The 21,947-nt window shown below is 41.5% G+C and overlaps 2 protein-coding genes across 3 annotated transcripts in view; one reads left to right on the top strand and one right to left on the bottom strand.

Annotated features, from left to right (window-relative positions):
* The first annotated feature begins 117 nt into the window (after nt 1-117).
* LOC134755864 (uncharacterized) lies at nt 118-16,196 on the top strand. Its single transcript, XM_063692497.1, has 2 exons — nt 118-1,564; nt 13,444-16,196. The coding sequence occupies exons 1-2, from the start codon at nt 494-496 to the stop codon at nt 13,717-13,719; spliced, it is 1,347 nt and encodes a 448-aa protein (XP_063548567.1). The 5' UTR covers nt 118-493; the 3' UTR covers nt 13,720-16,196.
* Nucleotides 16,197-17,874: 1,678 nt separating this feature from the next.
* The window catches only part of LOC134755860 (sphingomyelin phosphodiesterase), a 38,742-nt gene continuing 34,669 nt past the window's right edge, over nt 17,875-21,947 (bottom strand). The window contains exons 12-13 of one of the 2 annotated variants that reach the window (XM_063692494.1): nt 20,239-20,288; nt 17,875-18,371 (exon numbers count right to left, since the gene is read on the bottom strand). In XM_063692494.1, coding sequence (XP_063548564.1) covers nt 20,267-20,288 — 22 coding nt within the window. In that variant the 3' untranslated portion in view covers nt 17,875-18,371; nt 20,239-20,266. The remainder of the gene's footprint in view (nt 18,372-20,238; nt 20,289-21,947) is intronic. The other variant, XM_063692493.1, reaches the window with a different exon arrangement.

Below are 21,947 nucleotides of genomic sequence, written 5' to 3'. Positions count from 1 at the left end.
TTGACATTATTAATGTCATCTTTAATATTTTATTAATACGACTGAAGAACTTGTATCCATGGTCATGAAATAAATTAAAAAAAAAATGACAAGCGAAGACTGCGAAAGTGCGAAAAAAAGTCCGTGTCTGTGGAATGGAACAATGTTAAAATCGAGCTTCTAAACAATATATGGAAATCAGCTCATCTCAATGCGTACGTAATAATTGGAAATAAAGTTAAATTACCTATCGTGAGTTAGTGATTGAAACTGCGACGAAATAAAGTGTCTTAAGGTTTCGAATAACGAACAAGTCGTGATAGCATCGGCGTCGTGTCAAGTCAACCGTCAACTACGGTCGTTATATATTTTGTACCTATACATTTTGTGGCGGCATGTTATGTTCGAGGTAAAACACAGTCATGACGCCGTTGGAAGCAATGTTTACTTCGATCACGTGAAGTTGGCGCGGAAATGCAGCTAAACAATTTTTCGTTTTAAGTTTGCATTCAACATGGATACGCTTTCTGATATGATGGAGCCCGCCACCCCAGTGTTATCTTGCGATGGTGTCAACTATTGTAGAACTGAAGACAGTGGATACCATACTTTTACTCCTGGCTCCATCGACTTTTCAGAATTGTCATCTGAGAATGTGGATCCTGTTATAGTCCAAGCATCTGTATGTGATGGTAAAGGGAATCATCACAGATTTCATAACAATACTCCTGAACCATGTTACGATCTGACCAATTTCTCAGATAATGGTGAACCAGGGAGGTTCAAGAGAAGAGGTGTGAAACGCCCATATCCAAGTGATATAGAACCCAATGTCGGCTTTGGATCTGTTCCAACTCCAACAAGTATAATAGCTAGTCAAATACAGAAGTTAAAAGTAAATGAATCTGGAAACTACAGTGGCAACTATACAATCTCACCAATCAGCTCTGATTACACTGATGCCAGTAGTATCTATAACTTCAATGCATATTCATGGTCATTCCCATCTACACCCGTAAAGAAAATATGCAAAAGCAGCTGCAAGTTAAACAGGATAAGATCTAACCACAAGTCCAGTCCATTGAGGCCATTGAATAGTAATAATCAGCAGCCTAAAAAGTTTGCTAGACAACTTGACTTTGAAACACACTCGTTGGCCTGTGAGCCGCAGAGTCTGATAGTAGTCACTATCCCACCACCAAGTCCTGCTGCTCCAGTACTCTATAAACCCAATCAGAAGATTGATATCATCCAGCTCTTAAGTGAGCGAGTCTGTTCAATACCAGTTATTGATACTATTTTGAGTTTTATGTCACCAGTAGATATTTTCAACTTTTCATTGGTCAGCCCAACATGGTCTCGGGTTTGCGCGGATTCATTAGCAGGCAGAGAAAAGTTGAAGACTTATTTGAGATTGTCTAAGGAGAACCAAGAGAATATAAGAAGTAGCCCTAAGATTAACATTATTGATACCAGAAGAAAACTTAGGGACATACACAATATTGAACATGTTCAAACTACACCAAGCTCTCCAAGAAGCCCTCCAACTTCTCCTCGGTCCATGAGATTCAAAACATTTGCTCGGGTAAGATATCAAACTTTCTTCTTGCACCCCCCATTGTAATCCCCCAACAGAAAGTGTTTTAATTCTAAATCTGTCTAAACTATAGGTTAGGAACTTATTTTGAATTACTAGAATTCTATGAAATGTGAAGCTTATCTCTTAAGAACAAAAGAAAAAAAAAGGATTAATACCTTGTGGGGAGTTAATCATGTCAATCTACCTGGTCATAATTGGCCTGTGTTAAAAAGTTACACTTGTCTTTTGTTCCAATGTGATAAGATCTTGGGTACTGATAACCTTTTTACTTTACCTAGAAATCGTTTTTGTTTATGCCTTTTGTAGAGTATTGTAGGAATAACTTACAGGCTGGATTTTTAAATGGGGCACTGACATTTACAGATTTTGGAAAAAATGTACAGTCAGGGACAAAATCATCAATTTTGTTAATTTTTTTAGGGTACCGTACCCAAAGGGTAAAAACGGGCATCTGTCACCAGGCTGTATCTCATGAATCATTGAAATTTTCACACATGATGTATTTCTGTTACCGCTATAACAACAAATACTAAAAACAGAATAAAATAAATATTTAAGTGGGACTCCCATACAACAAACGTGATTTTTTTGCCGTTTTTTGCGTAATGGTACGGAACCCTTCGTGCGCGAGTCCGATTCGCACTTAGCCGGTTTTTATGCTCATCAATTGTGATGCGCAACGCAGTGTTTTAGTCCTTAAGCATAATAAAGTGATTAGCAGGCATGTGATTTTATGTTTATTTTGTTTATTATCAGTGTTGGCCGAACGCTAATGCCATTAACCATTAAAAATTAACAATTAAAAAGGTTAATGGCCATTAACCATTAGCCATTTAATTCGGATTAAAGTTAATTCGGATTAAAGTTAATTCGGATTAAATTTTTGAGACGTTAATGGCCATTGAAGTTAATTCGGATTAACTTTAATTCGGATTAACTTCAATGGCCATTAAAGTTTCAAAAAATTTATTAGAATTACTCTCAATTGCATCAACGTCTAATAAAATTACATTCGTGATATTTTAAAATGAGACAGCAAAATGACCCTGACTGAACCCTGGCAGTAGTAGCAGTACCTACCTACTACCTAGTAGAATTCTGGTTTGGTGCAACACAGACATACGCGGTTTTGGTCATTTAAATCGTCTTGATGAGCACTTCGGAGAGCCGTACCCACGATAGAGCTGATGCTGAACCCTGGCAGTACCTAATGGATCTACGGTTTGGTGCAACATAGGCACACGCTGTTTTAGTCATCCGACTCGTCTTGATGAGCACTTCGGAGAGCCATACCCATGATAGAGCTGATGCTGAACCCTGGCAGTACCTAATGGATCTAAGGTTTGGTGCAACATAGGCACACGCTGTTTTAGTCACCCGACTCGTCTTGATGAGCACTTAGGAGAGCAGTACCCATAATGGAGGTGATGCTGAACCCTGGCAGTACCTAGCGGAACTAAGGTTTGGTGCAACATAGGCACACGCTGTTTTAGTCATCCGACTCGTCTTGATGAGCACTTAGGAGAGCAGTACCCATGATAGAGCTGATGCTGAACCCTGGCACTACCTAGTGGATCTAAGGTTTGGTGCAACATAGGCACACGCTGTTTTAGTCACCCGACTCGTCTTGATGAGCACTTAGGAGAGCTGTACCCATGATAGAGCTGATGCTGAACCCTAGCAGTACCTAGTGGATCTAAGGTTTGGTGCAACATAGGCACACGCTGTTTTAGTCACCCGACTCGTCTTGATGAGCACTTAGGAGAGCAGTACCCATAATGGAGCTGATGCTGAACCCTGGCAGTACCTAGTGGATCTAAGGTTTGGTGCAACATAGGCACACGCTGTTTTAGTCACCCGACTCGTCTTGATGAGCACTTAGGAGAGCAGTACCCATGATAGAGCTGATGCTGAACCCTGGCAGTACCTAGTGGATCTAAGGTTTGGTGCAACATAGGCACACGCTGTTTTAGTCACCCGACTCGTCTTGATGAGCACTTAGGAGAGCGGTACCCATGATAGAGCTGATGCTGAACCCTGGCAGTACCTAGTGGATCTAAGGTTTGGTGCAACATAGGCACACGCTGTTTTAGTCACCCGACTCGTCTTGATGAGCACTTAGGAGAGCAGTACCCATGATAGAGCTGATGCTGAACCCTGGCACTACCTAGTGGATCTAAGGTTTGGTGCAACATAGGCACACGCTGTTTTAGTCATCCGACTCGTCTTGATGAGCACTTAGGAGAGCAGTACCCATGATAGAGCTGATGCTGAACCCTGGCAGTACCTAGTGGATCTAAGGTTTGGTGCAACATAGGCACACGCTGTTTTAGTCACCCGACTCGTCTTGATGAGCACTTAGGAGAGCGGTACCCATGATAGAGCTGATGCTGAACCCTGGCAGTACCTAGTGGATCTAAGGTTTGGTGCAACATAGGCACGCGCTGTTTCGGTCATCTGACTCGTCTTGATGAGCACTTAGGAGAGCGGTACCCATGATAGAGCTGATGCTGCACCCTGGCAGTACCTAGTGGATCTAAGGTTTGGTGCAACATAGGCACGCGCTGTTTAGGCCATCCGACTCGTCTTGATGAGCACTTAGAAGAGCAGTACCCATGATAGAGCTGATGCTGAACCCTGGCAGTACCTAGTGGGTCTAAGGTTTGGTGCAACATAGGCACACGCTGTTTTAGTCATCCGACTCGTCTTGATGAGCACTTAGGAGAGCAGTACCCATGATAGAGCTGATGCTGAACCCTGGCAGTACCTAGTGGATCTAAGGTTTGGTGCAACATAGGCACACGCTGTTTTAGTCACCCGACTCGTCTTGATGAGCACTTAGTAGAGCGGTACCCATGATAGAGCTGATGCTGAACCCTGGCAGTACCTAGTGGATCTAAGGTTTGGTGCAACATAGGCACGCGCTGTTTAGGTCGTCCGACTCGTCTTGATGAGCACTTAGGAGAGCAGTACCCATGATAGAGCTGATGCTGCACCCTGGCAGTACCTAGTGGATCTAAGGTTTGGTGCAACATAGGCACGTTCTGTTTTGGTCATCTGACTCGTCTTGATGAGCACTTAGGAGAGCGGTACCCACGATAGAGCTGATGCTGAACCCTGGCAGTACCTAGTGGATCTAAGGTTTGGTGCAACATAGGCACGCGCTGTTTTGGTCATCTGACTCGTCTTGATGAGCACTTAGTAGAGCGGTACCCATGATAGAGCTGATGCTGAACCCTGGCAGTACATAGTGGAAGTAAGGTTTGGTGCAACATAGGCACGCGCTGTTTTGGTCATCCGACTCGTCTTGAGGAGCACTTAGAAGAGCAGTAACCATGATAGAGCTGATGCTGAACCCTGGCACTACCTAGTGGATCTAAGGTTTGGTGCAACATAGGCACACGCTGTTTTAGTCACCCGACTCGTCTTGATGAGCACTTAGGAGAGCAGTACCCATAATAGAGCTGATGCTGAACCCTGGCAGTACCTAGCGGAACTAAGGATTAGTGCAACATAGGCACACGCTGTTTTAGTCATCCGACTCGTCTTGATGAGCACTTAGAAGAGCAGTACCCATGATAGAGCTGATGCTGAACCCTGGCAGTACCTAGTGGGTCTAAGGTTTGGTGCAACATAGGCACACGCTGTTTTAGTCATCCGACTCGTCTTGATGAGCACTTAGGAGAGCAGTACCCATGATAGAGCTGATGCTGAACCCTGGCAGTACCTAGTGGATCTAAGGTTTAGTGCAACATAGGCACACGCTGTTTTAGTCACCCGACTCGTCTTGATGAGCACTTAGTAGAGCAGTACCCATGATAGAGCTGATGCTGAACCCTGGCAGTACCTAGTGGATCTAGGGTTTGGTGCAACATAGGCACACGCTGTTTTAGTCATCCGACTCGTCTTGATGAGCACTTAGGAGTGCAGTACCCATGATAGAGCTGATGCTGAACCCTGGCAGTACCTAGTGGATCCAGGGTTTGGTGCAACATAGGCACACGCTGTTTTAGTCATCCGACTCGTCTTGATGAGCACTTAGGAGAGCAGTACCCATGATAGAGCTGATGCTGAACCCTGGCAGTACCTAGTGGATCTAAGGTTTGGTACAACATAGGCACACGCTGTTTTAGTCACCCGACTCGTCTTGATGAGCACTTAGGAGAGCAGTACCCATAATGGAGCTGATGCTGAACCCTGGCAGTACCTAGCGGAACTAAGGTTTGGTGCAACATAGGCACACGCTGTTTTAGTCATCCGACTCGTCTTGATGAGCACTTAGGAGAGCAGTACCCATGATAGAGCTGATGCTGAACCCTGGCACTACCTAGTGGATCTAAGGTTTGGTGCAACATAGGCACACGCTGTTTTAGTCATCCGACTCGTCTTGATGAGCACTTAGGAGAGCAGTACCCATGATAGAGCTGATGCTGAACCCTGGCAGTACCTAATGGATCTAAGGTTTGGTGCGACATAGGCACACGCTGTTTTAGTCATCCGACTCGTCTTGATGAGCACTTATGAGAGCAGTACCCATAATGGAGCTGATGCTGAACCCTGGCAGTACCTAGCGGAACTAAGGTTTGGTGCAACGTAGGCACACGCTGTTTTAGTCATCCGACTCGTCTTGATGAGCACTTAGGAGAGCAGTACCCATGATAGAGCTGATGCTGAACCCTGGCAGTACCTAGTGGATCTAAGGTTTGGTGCATCATAGGGACACGCTGTTTTAGTCACCCGACTCGTCTTGATAAGCACTTAGGAGAACGGTACCCATGATAGAGCTGATGCTGAACCCTGGCAGTACCTAGTGGATCTAGGGTTTGGTGCAACATAGGCACACGCTGTTTTAGTCACCCGACTCGTCTTGATGAGCACTTAGGAGAGCAGTACCCATAATGGAGCTGATGCTGAACCCTGGCAGTACATAGTGGATCTAAGGTTTGGTGCAACATAGGCACGCGCTGTTTAGGTCATCCGACTCGTCTTGATGAGCACTTAGAAGAGCAGTACCCATGATAGAGCTGATGCTGAACCCTGGCAGTACCTAGTGGATCTAAGGTTTGGTGCAACATAGGCACACGCTGTTTTAGTCACCCGACTCGTCTTGATGAGCACTTAGGAGAGCGGTACGCATGATAGAGCCTTACCACCTACCTTAGATCCACTAGGTATTGCCAGGGTTCAGCATCAGCTCTATCATGGGTACTGCTCTCCTAAGTGCTCATCAAGACGAGTCGGATGACCAAAACAGCGCGTGCCTATGTTGCACCAAACCTTAGTTCCACTATGTACTGCCAGGGTTCAGCATCAGCTCCATTATGGGTACTGCTCTCCTAAGTGCTCATCAAGACGAGTCGGGTGACTAAAACAGCGTGTGCCTATGTTGCACCAAACCCTAGATCCACTAGGTACTGCCAGGGTTCAGCATCAGCTCTATCATGGGTACCGCTCTCCTAAGTGCTTATCAAGACGAGTCGGGTGACTAAAACAGCGTGTCCCTATGATGCACCAAACCTTAGATCCACTAGGTACTGCCAGGGTTCAGCATCAGCTCTATCATGGGTACTGCTCTCCTAAGTGCTCATCAAGACGAGTCGGATGACTAAAACAGCGTGTGCCTACGTTGCACCAAACCTTAGTTCCGCTAGGTACTGCCAGGGTTCAGCATCAGCTCCATTATGGGTACTGCTCTCATAAGTGCTCATCAAGACGAGTCGGATGACTAAAACAGCGTGTGCCTATGTCGCACCAAACCTTAGATCCATTAGGTACTGCCAGGGTTCAGCATCAGCTCTATCATGGGTACTGCTCTCCTAAGTGCTCATCAAGACGAGTCGGATGACTAAAACAGCGTGTGCCTATGTTGCACCAAACCTTAGATCCATTAGGTACTGCCAGGGTTCAGCATCAGCTCTATCATGGGTACTGCTCTCCTAAGTGCTCATCAAGACGAGTCGGATGACTAAAACAGCGTGTGCCTATGTTGCACCAAACCTTAGACCCACTAGGTACTGCCAGGGTTCAGCATCAGCTCTATCATGGGTACTGCTCTTCTAAGTGCTCATCAAGACGAGTCGGATGACCTAAACAGCGCGTGCCTATGTTGCACCAAACCTTAGATCCACTAGGTATTGCCAGGGTTCAGCATCAGCTCTATCATGGGTACTGCTCTCCTAAGTGCTCATCAAGACGAGTCGGATGACCAAAACAGCGCGTGCCTATGTTGCACCAAACCTTAGTTCCACTATGTACTGCCAGGGTTCAGCATCAGCTCCATTATGGGTACTGCTCTCCTAAGTGCTCATCAAGACGAGTCGGGTGACTAAAACAGCGTGTGCCTATGTTGCACCAAACCCTAGATCCACTAGGTACTGCCAGGGTTCAGCATCAGCTCTATCATGGGTACCGCTCTCCTAAGTGCTTATCAAGACGAGTCGGGTGACTAAAACAGCGTGTCCCTATGATGCACCAAACCTTAGATCCACTAGGTACTGCCAGGGTTCAGCATCAGCTCTATCATGGGTACTGCTCTCCTAAGTGCTCATCAAGACGAGTCGGATGACTAAAACAGCGTGTGCCTACGTTGCACCAAACCTTAGTTCCGCTAGGTACTGCCAGGGTTCAGCATCAGCTCCATTATGGGTACTGCTCTCATAAGTGCTCATCAAGACGAGTCGGATGACTAAAACAGCGTGTGCCTATGTCGCACCAAACCTTAGATCCATTAGGTACTGCCAGGGTTCAGCATCAGCTCTATCATGGGTACTGCTCTCCTAAGTGCTCATCAAGACGAGTCGGATGACTAAAACAGCGTGTGCCTATGTTGCACCAAACCTTAGATCCATTAGGTACTGCCAGGGTTCAGCATCAGCTCTATCATGGGTACTGCTCTCCTAAGTGCTCATCAAGACGAGTCGGATGACTAAAACAGCGTGTGCCTATGTTGCACCAAACCTTAGACCCACTAGGTACTGCCAGGGTTCAGCATCAGCTCTATCATGGGTACTGCTCTTCTAAGTGCTCATCAAGACGAGTCGGATGACCTAAACAGCGCGTGCCTATGTTGCACCAAACCTTAGATCCACTATGTACTGCCAGGGTTCAGCATCAGCTCCATTATGGGTACTGCTCTCCTAAGTGCTCATCAAGACGAGTCGGGTGACTAAAACAGCGTGTGCCTATGTTGCACCAAACCCTAGATCCACTAGGTACTGCCAGGGTTCAGCATCAGCTCTATCATGGGTACCGCTCTCCTAAGTGCTTATCAAGACGAGTCGGGTGACTAAAACAGCGTGTCCCTATGATGCACCAAACCTTAGATCCACTAGGTACTGCCAGGGTTCAGCATCAGCTCTATCATGGGTACTGCTCTCCTAAGTGCTCATCAAGACGAGTCGGATGACTAAAACAGCGTGTGCCTACGTTGCACCAAACCTTAGTTCCGCTAGGTACTGCCAGGGTTCAGCATCAGCTCCATTATGGGTACTGCTCTCATAAGTGCTCATCAAGACGAGTCGGATGACTAAAACAGCGTGTGCCTATGTCGCACCAAACCTTAGATCCATTAGGTACTGCCAGGGTTCAGCATCAGCTCTATCATGGGTACTGCTCTCCTAAGTGCTCATCAAGACGAGTCGGATGACTAAAACAGCGTGTGCCTATGTTGCACCAAACCTTAGATCCATTAGGTACTGCCAGGGTTCAGCATCAGCTCTATCATGGGTATGGCTCTCCGAAGTGCTCATCAAGACGAGTCGGATGACTAAAACAGCCTGTGCCTATGTTGCACCAAACCTTAGATCCATTAGGTACTGCCAGGGTCCAGCATCAGCTCTATCTTGGGTACTGCTCTTCCAAGTGCTCATCAAGACGAGTCGGATGACTAAAACAGCGTGTGCCTATGTTGCACCAAACCTTAGTTCCGCTAGGTACTGCCAGGGTTCAGCATCAGCTACATTATGAGTACTGCTCTCCTAAGTGCTCATCAAGACGAGTCGGGTGACTAAAACAGCGTGTGCCTATATTGCACCAAACCTTAGATCCACTAGGTACTGCCAGGGTTCAGCATCAGCTCTATCATGGGTACTGCTCTCCTAAGTGCTCATCAAGACGAGTCGGATGACTAAAACAGCGTGTGCCTACGTTGCACCAAACCTTAGTTCCGCTAGGTACTGCCAGGGTTCAGCATCAGCTCCATTATGGGTACTGCTCTCATAAGTGCTCATCAAGACGAGTCGGATGACTAAAACAGCGTGTGCCTATGTTGCACCAAACCTTAGATCCATTAGGTACTGCCAGGGTTCAGCATCAGCTCTATCATGGGTACTGCTCTCCTAAGTGCTCATCAAGACGAGTCGGATGACTAAAACAGCGCGTGCCTATGTTGCACCAAACCTTAGATCCATTAGGTACTGCCAGGGTTCAGCATCAGCTCTATCATGGGTACTGCACTCCTAAGTGCTCATCAAGACGAGTCGGATGACTAAAACAGCGTGTGCCTATGTTGCACCAAACCTTAGTTCCGCTAGGTACTGCCAGGGTTCAGCATCAGCTCCATTATGGGTACTGCTCTCCTAAGTGCTCATCAAGACGAGTCAGGTGACTAAAACAGCGTGTGCCTATGTTGCACCAAACCTTAGATCCACTAGGTAGTTCCAGGGTTCAGCATCAGCTCTATCATGGGTACTGCTCTCCTAAGTGCTCATCAAGACGAATCGGATGACTAAAACAGCGTGTGCCTATGTTGCACCAAACCTTAGTTCCGCGAGGTACTGCCAGGGTTCAGCATCAGCTCCATTATGGGTACTGCTCTCCTAAGTGCTCATCAAGACGAGTCGGGTGACTAAAACAGCGTGTGCCTATGTTGCACCAAACCTTAGATCCACTAGGTACTGCCAGGGTTCAGCATCAGCTCTATCATGGGTACTGCTCTCCTAAGTGCTCATCAAGACGAGTCGGATGACTAAAACAGCGTGTGCCTACGTTGCACCAAACCTTAGTTCCGCTAGGTACTGCCAGGGTTCAGCATCAGCTCCATTATGGGTACTGCTCTCATAAGTGCTCATCAAGACGAGTCGGATGACTAAAACAGCGTGTGCCTATGTCGCACCAAACCTTAGATCCATTAGGTACTGCCAGGGTTCAGCATCAGCTCTATCATGGGTACTGCTCTCCTAAGTGCTCATCAAGACGAGTCGGGTGACTAAAACAGCGTGTGCCTATATTGCACCAAACCTTAGATCCACTAGGTACTGCCAGGGTTCAGCATCAGCTCTATCATGGGTACTGCTCTCCTAAGTGCTCATCAAGACGAGTCGGATGACTAAAACAGCGTGTGCCTACGTTGCACCAAACCTTAGTTCCGCTAGGTACTGCCAGGGTTCAGCATCAGCTCCATTATGGGTACTGCTCTCATAAGTGCTCATCAAGACGAGTCGGATGACTAAAACAGCGTGTGCCTATGTTGCACCAAACCTTAGATCCATTAGGTACTGCCAGGGTTCAGCATCAGCTCTATCATGGGTACTGCTCTCCTAAGTGCTCATCAAGACGAGTCGGATGACTAAAACAGCGCGTGCCTATGTTGCACCAAACCTTAGATCCATTAGGTACTGCCAGGGTTCAGCATCAGCTCTATCATGGGTACTGCACTCCTAAGTGCTCATCAAGACGAGTCGGATGACTAAAACAGCGTGTGCCTATGTTGCACCAAACCTTAGTTCCGCTAGGTACTGCCAGGGTTCAGCATCAGCTCCATTATGGGTACTGCTCTCCTAAGTGCTCATCAAGACGAGTCAGGTGACTAAAACAGCGTGTGCCTATGTTGCACCAAACCTTAGATCCACTAGGTAGTTCCAGGGTTCAGCATCAGCTCTATCATGGGTACTGCTCTCCTAAGTGCTCATCAAGACGAATCGGATGACTAAAACAGCGTGTGCCTATGTTGCACCAAACCTTAGTTCCGCGAGGTACTGCCAGGGTTCAGCATCAGCTCCATTATGGGTACTGCTCTCCTAAGTGCTCATCAAGACGAGTCGGGTGACTAAAACAGCGTGTGCCTATGTTGCACCAAACCTTAGATCCACTAGGTACTGCCAGGGTTCAGCATCAGCTCTATCATGGGTACTGCTCTCCTAAGTGCTCATCAAGACGAGTCGGGTGACTAAAACAGCGTGTGCCTATGTTGCACCAAACCTTAGATCCACTAGGTACTGCCAGGGTTCAGCATCAGCTCTATCATGGGTACTGCTCTCCTAAGTGCTCATCAAGACGAGTCGGGTGACTAAAACAGCGTGTGCCTATGTTGCACCAAACCTTAGATCCACTAGGTACTGCCAGGGTTCAGCATCAGCTCTATCATGGGTACCGCTCTCCTAAGTGCTCATCAAGACGAGTCGGGTGACTAAAACAGCGTGTGCCTATATTGCACCAAACCTTAGATCCACTAGGTACTGCCAGGGTTCAGCATCAGCTCTATCATGGGTACCGCTCTCCTAAGTGCTTATCAAGACGAGTCGGGTGACTAAAACAGCGTGTCCCTATGATGCACCAAACCTTAGATCCACTAGGTACTGCCAGGGTTCAGCATCAGCTCTATCATGGGTACTGCTCTCCTAAGTGCTCATCAAGACGAGTCGGATGACTAAAACAGCGTGTGCCTACGTTGCACCAAATCTTAGTTCCGCTAGGTACTGCCAGGGTTCAGCATCAGCTCCATTATGGGTACTGCTCTCATAAGTGCTCATCAAGACGAGTCGGATGACTAAAACAGCGTGTGCCTATGTTGCACCAAACCTTAGATCCATTAGGTACTGCCAGAGTTCAGCATCAGCTCTATCATGGGTATGGCTCTCCGAAGTGCTCATCAAGACGAGTCGGATGACTAAAACAGCCTGTGCCTATGTTGCACCAAACCTTAGATCCATTAGGTACTGCCAGGGTTCAGCATCAGCTCTATCATGGGTATGGCTCTCCGAAGTGCTCATCAAGACGAGTCGGATGACTAAAACAGCCTGTGCCTATGTTGCACCAAACCTTAGATCCATTAGGTACTGCCAGGGTTCAGCATCAGCTCTATCATGGGTACGGCTCTCCGAAGTGCTCATCAAGACGATTTAAATGACCAAAACCGCGTATGTCTGTGTTGCACCAAACCAGAATTCTACTAGGTAGTAGGTAGGTACTGCTACTACTGCCAGGGTTCAGTCAGGGTCATTTTGCTCTCTCATTTTAAAATATCACGAATGTAATTTTATTAGACGTTAATCCAAATTGAGAGTAATTCGGATTAATTATTTGACTTTCATGCCCATTGAAGTTAATCCGAATTAAAGTTAATCCGAATTAACTTCAATGGCCATTAACGTCTCAAAAATTTAATCCGAATTAACTTTAATCCGAATTAACTTTAATGCAATTGGTTAATGGCGGAACTAATGGTTAATAAAATTGATCAATGGTTAATTAAAATTAACAATTACGGCCAACACTGTTTATTATACTACATCTATGAAAAACATTTTCTTCTGTCTGTTCTTAAATCTGTAAATGTCAATAGTCATTCATTAAAAAGTTAGGTAAGGTCTCCTAAGACCATTTTGGGGTAGCATCAGGTGATCTAAGTAGCACTCAGTGCCCCATTTCTTTTCCAGTGCCCAAAAATCTATCCTATTTCCCCTCCGAGTTCTTTAGGATGAAAATTGGTTACTTGTTTTAATTGATTTAGGGACCCTTTGAATTGAGTTAATTCCATACAAGAAGTTTTATATGCTTTTATGAGTGTAACCCTAATAAAAGGGATACGTGCACTGCTTATTGATTGGATTACATGGATGACCAAATTATTATATTTTTGTTTGCAGTCAGCATCTCTGGATGTGTGCATTCAACTGTCCTGTGTACGGTGTCAACAGCCAGCTAAAGTGACAAAAGACCCTTCTGGCGAGATTTGGGCAGCATGCACAAGAGCAACTTGCGCATACCAGTTCTGCAAGCTTTGCTCCTGCAATCGCCATCCAGGTAAGAGCTGTATTCGTTTTGGCCTTGAAGGACCTAGCCCGTCTAAAAGGAAAAAGAAAACTTGTGCTGCGGGATCTAGACAAAGTAAGACCAACCTGCGCAGGCTTCTCATCAAATGAGACTTGGTGGTTAAACTTATTTGATAATGTGTGCTACTTATAGTTGATAGTGTCTACGAAAATGTAAGCTGGATGCGTAGGGGGCCAATTCGTTTTAGTATGTATTGAGATTATTTTTCAAAAAATTCCCAGTGTTAGGTGTTGTGCCATTTTTATACAACTTTTTATTTGAATTATTCTCGTTTTTAATATGTTTGGCTATGGCTAATATTATACATGAAAAAGAAAATTAGCTGTAACTTTGTGTGCGTAACATAGAGTATAAACTTTTGAACATTCTTTTTATGAGCCCTACATTCCAAAATGACATTATAATGTTAAATTTCAAGTATAAGGAAAAACTCTGGAAGTTAAACGATAGACTGAAATATTAATGCCATGTTAAAGTAATTTACAATTTATAAGTTTGTTTTAATTTAGAAATAATATATTGACTCTTAATGTTGCCTTTAGAAGGAGATAGTGCCTATGTTGTGTCTGTTAATGATAAGCCGAATTATGTACCTTCATGTAAATGGCAATTTCCATTTACTCATAATGCCATAAACTTTGTGCTGATGGCAAACTTTGGTACTATAATTAACATAAAATTGGAAACAGTGTATGATTTTATTGAATATTGAACATTGCACTTAGTGATTTTATTTTATGATCTTGACATTATTTCGAATTTGTTTACTATTTTTAGTAAAATCAAACATTTTGAGCTACAATTCACTTTATACCGAATCCGTAAACTTGAAAAGCTTAATGTATAAATAGATTTTTGTCCAACATGAATGTTTGGGGAAATTGAATTAACTACACCACAACATTCAGAAGTTATTCTGCAAACTTAATGGTTGTTAATCAATTATTTAGGTATGTTCTAATATCAGCATCCAGTCTGTTTAATAGTGCCATATCTTTGCAGTGTAATGTTTGAGTACGTACCTAACTTTTACTTAAATAATTTTGGTGATCTTCGTGTAATAGTTAATTCACATGTGATCTATATATTAACCACCCTTTATATTAACTTTTTGAGTATCAGGTACACAACGTAAAAAAATAACAATGTAAGGAGGATGAATTTACTCATAAAAACAAGACTGTTCATATTACATCACTACTTTTAACTTTCACTCGAATTACATGGACAAAATGGCATTTTTAGGTAATATAGGTTACATTTTAATTATTGTTAATTTGGTTTTATTGCCTTTTATCACATTGATTATTTGAATAATATTATTATGATTCTCACACAAAATCCTAATTACAATCAAATAAGTTCTAGTCCTTTAACATTATTAAAATAATTGTTTCTAATTTGTTCGTAATATTTAAATGAATAGTATTACATCAAAAGTCAACTTGTTTGCTGGTAATACTTGATTTTAGTAATAACTATGTTCTGAGGTCATGTTTTAGTTACCTAATACTAAATTTAGAATTTAGATACTTACATTACTTCATCATTAAGTCCGAAAGATTAAGAAAATCTGGTCTTTCCATACATATATATTACTTCGTAAAGACTGGCCTTACGAGCACTACGAATGGGACCGATACATTGGAGTCAAAATCGCATTTAGTTACACCAGCGCGCTCAGTCGTGTGGCGAATTGCGCAGTGTAAAGGCGTCACCATTGGTGTAAACAAAGTATAAGCGTATGCATACAATTCCGACCGAACACCGACGTCTTCCCACTGCGCAATTCGCCACACGACTGAGCGCGCTGGTGTAATGTAACTAAATGCGATTTTGACTCCAATGTATCGGCCCCATTCGTAGTGCTCGTAAGGCTGGTCTTTACGAAGTAATAATATCGCCGCTATACTTACTCAACCTCGTATCTGCAACACTCATTTGATGACAAAAACACCCGTATTCCGAATAAAAGAAAAGCGACATTTCCATCAAATGATTGTTGCAGATATGACGTTAAGTATAGCGACGATATATATGTATGTCTATGGGTTTTTCATTTTAGGTACCTAAAAATATTTACCAATTTTTAAACCAATCAATTTTTTGAGTTAGGTACTTGATTTTCCTAGTGAGATGCAGTGCAGTGCATAACTAAAAGTTTTATTAGCAATTTTTACTATTTTATTATTAAATTCAAGTACTATTGCATAACCTTTTCCCATAATTATACGTAATGGTATTGACTGGTACATACCTCATTTTAATTATAATTGTATTTTATTTAGAATAGCATTCAGTAATTAGTTATCGCTACTAAGTTACGTATGTAATGCTCTTAATTTTATTGTCACAAACCATTACTCAATGGCATAGTGTAGAATTATCAATATTGGTTATGCAGACATAATTACTATGGGAACAATTGTGTTTTAACACATTTTAAATAATTTTAAAGACTCATTTGATTTTAATGTAAATACTTAATTATTACAATTCGGGACGCTTCGAAAGCTCTCTATTTCTGTGAATTGAAGTTTTAAAGGTAAATAAAAACTTGATAAAATTTTGTATTTAATTTATTTTCGCCGAGGTAACCCTTTTTCATAATAAATATAAACAAATCAAATTTATCTATAACGCCTGTAGCGATTTCGATGAAATTTACAATATAGGGTATGAAAAGGACAATTCGATCAAACTAGGGTACATTTGTAAAATAATTAGTTTGCCTGAGTTTTCGCGGTAGCCCGGTGGGTATTCAATTGTAATGATTCGATATCATTTTCAAACTTGAGGCTAACGAGGGTGAAAAATCGATCCATCTAGGTTTTATTGTTGGTAAGATTCGCTTTTGATTGTTTTCAAATAAGAAATTCAATATTTATAACATACATTAATTGTTGTGTGTGAAGTCCCCAACTCCCTAATACGCATTGTTCTAACGTGGCTGCCTATGTTGCCACGTAACGTATATATATATATATATATATATATATATATATATATATATCATCGCGATGATGATTGATACCATCATTGTTTACAGGATATGAAGTCTAATTTCACGAATATTCGAATGAATGCCTGTAATAAAATAGGAATATGATAGATTTTTTGCCGCTACTGTAGTTAAAATATCGTAAAAATGTTTTAACTAAAATGTCCTAATTCCTTACCAAATACTCATAACATAAACTACTACATGAGATGGTATTAGTTATGCTTTTTTAGGGTTCCGTACCCAAAGGGTAAAAACGGGACCCTATTACTAAGACTCCGCTGTCCGTCCGTCCGTCCGTCTGTCACCAGGCTGTATCTCATAAACCGTGATAGCTATAGACGTTGAAATTTTCTCAGATGATGTATTTCTGTTGCCGCTATAACAAATACTAAAAGCAGGATAAAATAAAATAAATGAGAGCCCCACTTAAGCTCTCATACAACAAACTTGATTTTTTTGCCGTTTTTGCGTAATGGTACGGAACCCTTCGTGCGCGAGTCCGACTCGCACTTGGCCGGTTTTTTTGGGTTCCGTACCTCAAAAGGAAAAAAACGGAATCCTTTTAGGATCACTCGTGCGTGCGTCTGTCCGTCTGTCACATCCTATTTTCTCCGAAACTACTGGACCAATTACGTTGAAATTTGGTACACATATGTAAGTTTGTGACCCAAAGACAGTTTGAGGGATGGGATGGGAGGGATGAGAAAATTAAAAAATAAAGTTTTGCAGACTATATCGTGTTACATAATTATCAAATGAAGCTCATTGTGAGAATCTCAATTTTTTTTTTATAATTTTAGAATAAACAGTTTAGAGGTTATTGAAGAAAATAGGCAAAAGATGATCCTACATCCAAGTAACAAATAAAAACATTTTTTCAAACCAAAAATAAAAAATCATGCATTTAAGGGTTAAGGCGATTACCTGAGCCAGAAGGCGAAAAATCTCCTTATATGATCATATTTTCTAAGAGACGCGACGTTGATATTCGTAGACGTGGAAAAAATATACCGCTTTCGAATTTCGATATCGTAAGGCAACGTTTTTAAAATAAATAAAAATCGACAAATTTCGATCAAAATTGACTCTTGGCGCGCATGGTCTTTCCCGTTCTTTCTTGCGAAACGTGACAGTGATAGCAGCAAACCGATGGAACGGCCTTAACACCGCGAACTAGGATCTTATACAGAGGTCGGACAAACTCTAAAGTAGGTATATCACTTAATGAAGCACATATATATTTTTAAAATCATTTAATTAAAAATTTACACGTTTGTAGGTATGTACAATATAAAATTAAATTAAATTATTATTAACATCAAATTATCATTAAGTCTATACAAGTTTCAGTATTTAGTACAGTTTGAGACCACCGTAGTGTAAATTAGAGTAAGTTTTAAAATTTAACCTTATTTTTAAAAAAAATTTTTTTAGAAATAGATCTACATATATTGTTGAAGTAATGTCATCAATGTTACGTAGAATAAAAAAGTAATAACGAAAACAGTGGGACTAATTTACTTGTCTTGCGTAGGTAAATACACAGATCAATTAGATTGTTCGATGTTAATCAGTTCCCTGTAATAATTGAAGTCACTTTAGCAGCTTTACTTAACTACCGAGCTTCCGGCGCTGATCAAACTTCCGCAGTTTTCATTCGGCACTTCTCAGCCGAGACCCATCACGAACTTTGGTATTGAATATGCCACTTGAGGTATTTGCATTATCATTGACATCCTGAAATGATTTGTTAATACAATATTAAATGATAAATCACTGTGATACTCACTAGATTAGGGGTCACCAGCGGTCCGGATCCAGACCGCCGACCTATTTTGCTTTTTTGCTTAAATATTTAATAACTCTCAAGTACAAACGGACCATCCAGGGTCACTTTATTTTAAAAACCGTACCGTCCGTACCCGTGAAGAAACTAATTGGTGATCCCTGCACTAGACTATAGCTGATTTAACCCTTAAATGCATAGTGATGGATGCAGCCTATACAACAAAAAAACATGCATATGTATAATCCAGCTAGGGAACAAATCAAATTATTTTATGAAATATTATTTGATTTAACATTAAATCATTTTACGGTTTAGACTCACTTGTTTTAGTCACTCGCAACATTATGTTAGTATGTCTCACAACAGTTTAAATTCGATTATTTGATTTGTTTTAAAGTAGTCACACTACTATATATAAATTATAAACTGAAATAGATATTATACACTAAAGAAAAAGTGACCAATACACCTGTGGCCGAGGCGGGAATCGAACCCGCGTCTTCAGCTTACGCGGCTAACCACTAGACCATCCGATTTTTTAATTTTTATTTAAAATCTTTATTATAGGTACATTACAAATAGTGTACATTTCTAATGGTGGTAAGATTTTTCATATATCTTTTGCTAATAATTGTATATTTACATAAATTATGATTTACCCTATGTCAATTCTAACACTGATTGAGCAGTGAAAATTGATGTTTTTAATTCTTTTTTCCAGAATCAGTAGACAATAGGGAGTATTACTGCAAAATTGTGGCGCCAGAGTGCAGCACTAGCACCTATCGAAAACCATAGAGTAACTTATACATACTGTGCCTTAAACTATGACGTTGATGCATCAAGGCGGTTTGTTTTACAGATGGCCTATATACCGCAAAAACGCGTAAATCGAAATTTCGTTATCTGCCTCTCTATCGATCAAATATGCAAGAATGATAGAGGCAGAAACCGAACTTTTGTGTTTCGCGGTAGACCCTGTGATTGTACTAGTGACGTCCTCTACGCAGAGTTTCGCGTAATATTCCCTATTATGTAACATGCATATATTAATACCAGGCAAAAAGAAAAAAATTTAAGGGTTAACGTAAGAATTGATTTTTGACAGTTATAATACTTATAATTTTAGTCCTTACATATATGAAGCTAAAACCTCCCGTTTAACTGATAGCTTTAGATCCATATGCTTACGTAAAGGTCAATCCATAACGGTCAAAAAACCATTTTTGGTTACTCCATAGTGCTACGTGCTGGATGGACACAGGCTTGTACAAGAGGGTTTACTCTATAGTAACTACGCAAGCCCAATGTGGATTGAGGACTACCCTGACAACCCATTTGATGTTGATCACGATGTTTTCCTTTGCCGGAAAGCAACATGTAATTATACAATTATATTTGGTGTACCTACGAGTAAGTACAAGTCCCGTGAAACGAATTGGTGCAGAGCGAAACGGCGTTTAAGAACCACCGCACGCTTTATCGCTGATACCCTTTCATATTGCGATTCGATTATTGCAACCAGGATAAATTATCCTGCATATTTGTATAGCAAGAAATTCCTTAACCCGTTGAACTTTGAACGTCAGAACCCTTTCGTCGTGAGGTCTTGCCCGTAGCGCCAAAAACGCTTATAAATAAGTGCTGTGGCTCGCGTTGTCAAAGTAACCTATTACGTTTCCAGTATGGTTTACGTTTCACGTATTCGCGCTTATGCCAGAGATAGAGTATTGGCGTGTGCATGACGTTCTTGGGTTTGACAGGTGTTCAAAAGGTTAAAAGAGTTTAATGTTAAATTGTACGGATTGTACCCACCTTCTTTGCGTTTGTTATATCCACCACCTTAAACTTGCTGTACACTAGGTCTGTACAAAAAGAAATAAACACTAATAAGGTATGTACAGTGAAGTGTAGTTAATAGGTAAGTATCAAAAGCTGTTTAGAGTTGGACCAAGATAACTCTGCATCGATTTCGATAGCACAGACTGTGCAAGTGTTATTTAAACGTCATAATTTCATAGTTGACGTTGCGCAGTCTATGCTGTCAAAATCGCTGCAGAGTTATCTTGTTCCAACTCTTATAGTTAATACAGTACCGGCCAAAACACTCAAGTGGTTTGTTTTATTTACTCAATCAATAGGTCTATTTAAGTGAGCTTCATCTTATTACAGGGGCTGTCTTCACTTTCCATCAGGTGTGACTAGGGCTAATCGCCGATCAGTTCATAATAATAAAAAAGGTTCCTTTCCTTGTCAATCATGACGAAAATATCTGGCTTTTATCTTTACTTAAAATTTAATTGGCCGATACTGTTTATTCGGAAATCCGAGAACCATCTCCATTTCAAGCTGTAGGAACAATAAACCGATTTAATACGTGTCAGACCACGCACAATTAAGGGTTCCGTGTTCCGTATATAGATATTTAGGTATATAGGATACGAGACAGGAAAAATACAAAGAGTTCTTTATACGAAATACAGCACTCGGCACTTACACCCTTTAGTTGAATGAGGATAGTTTTTCTTTTATTATAGTTATCCTTTTAAAAACAATTTTAGTATGAAGTATTTACTATTCAATATCTACATTTACAATTTGTTAGACTTTCTATGATTACTTGATCAGGTATACCTACCTAATTAATATGTTTCTACGTAAAATATCTGTAAAATACGGACGGACAGACGGACGTAATTAAACTTACGAACTGCTTAATAATATCGTAACTAGGTTTCTTTTTCTTATGCGCCGAGATGAAAGTCACTTTCTGTAATCTATTTTCCGGTCACCAGGTGATAGTGCCAATGAAAATTGTAGGTAGGTATATATTTTATATTCTGTTACCTATGTAAATTTATTTTGTTTAGTAAGCTAGATTTTTCTGTTTAGGTAGAGTGCAGTGCAGTACCTAAGTCTAAGTGATGTTAAGAGATAGAGTAATAGAGAATTCTCTCCATGCTGATGTTATGCCTTTGGACCGAAGTCTAGAAATAATTAGTTGGCATGAAACTTCGTAAGTACGATGTTGAACTGTATGGAAGTAGGGAAGCTTGTACTGAACTTGAACTGTATGGAACAAATTGTAAAATGGAAAATGGAAACGGCGAATATTGAAATACGCCACTTATCCACTTTTTCAAACTTTTAGTCATTAGACCTAGGTGCAGTGCAGTGCATGTTTGTTTATCGCTAGTGAAGTGCAGCTGTAAGTGTAGATACATGGTGTTTAATACATGTTGTTACCTTGACATATCATTCCATAATTTAGTCGAAAAGCACAATTTATAAAGCATCCAAAACTACTTTGACTAAGTTTTCTATAGCTATGAAACTGAAAATAGGACATAATATATATATAGATTAGGTACAGTGAGGTTCCAAATTGCATGGAGAAATTATGAATGGAATTCATTCATAATAATAGGACTCTTAGAGTATATATACAGAACTTTTAAAGCACAAAACAGTGTCGCTGGACTAATCTCAATCGTTGCACGTGTTGCATTCAACATGCTACAAAA

This window comes from Cydia strobilella, chromosome 3, assembly GCF_947568885.1.
Source record: "Cydia strobilella chromosome 3, ilCydStro3.1, whole genome shotgun sequence".
In the NCBI taxonomy this organism is placed as follows: Eukaryota; Metazoa; Arthropoda; class Insecta; order Lepidoptera; family Tortricidae; genus Cydia; species Cydia strobilella.
Note: the sequence above shows the minus strand (reverse complement) of the source record. Positions and strands in the feature narration are given on the sequence as shown.

Bases quoted from the DNA above. Each gene is read 5' to 3' on its own strand.
- LOC134755864 (XM_063692497.1), top strand. From the start codon at position 494: ATGGATACGCTTTCTGATATGATGGAGCCCGCCACCCCAGTGTTATCT. The intron at 1,565-13,443 runs GTAAGATATCAA...TTTTGTTTGCAG, and splicing joins GATTCAAAACATTTGCTCGG to TCAGCATCTCTGGATGTGTG.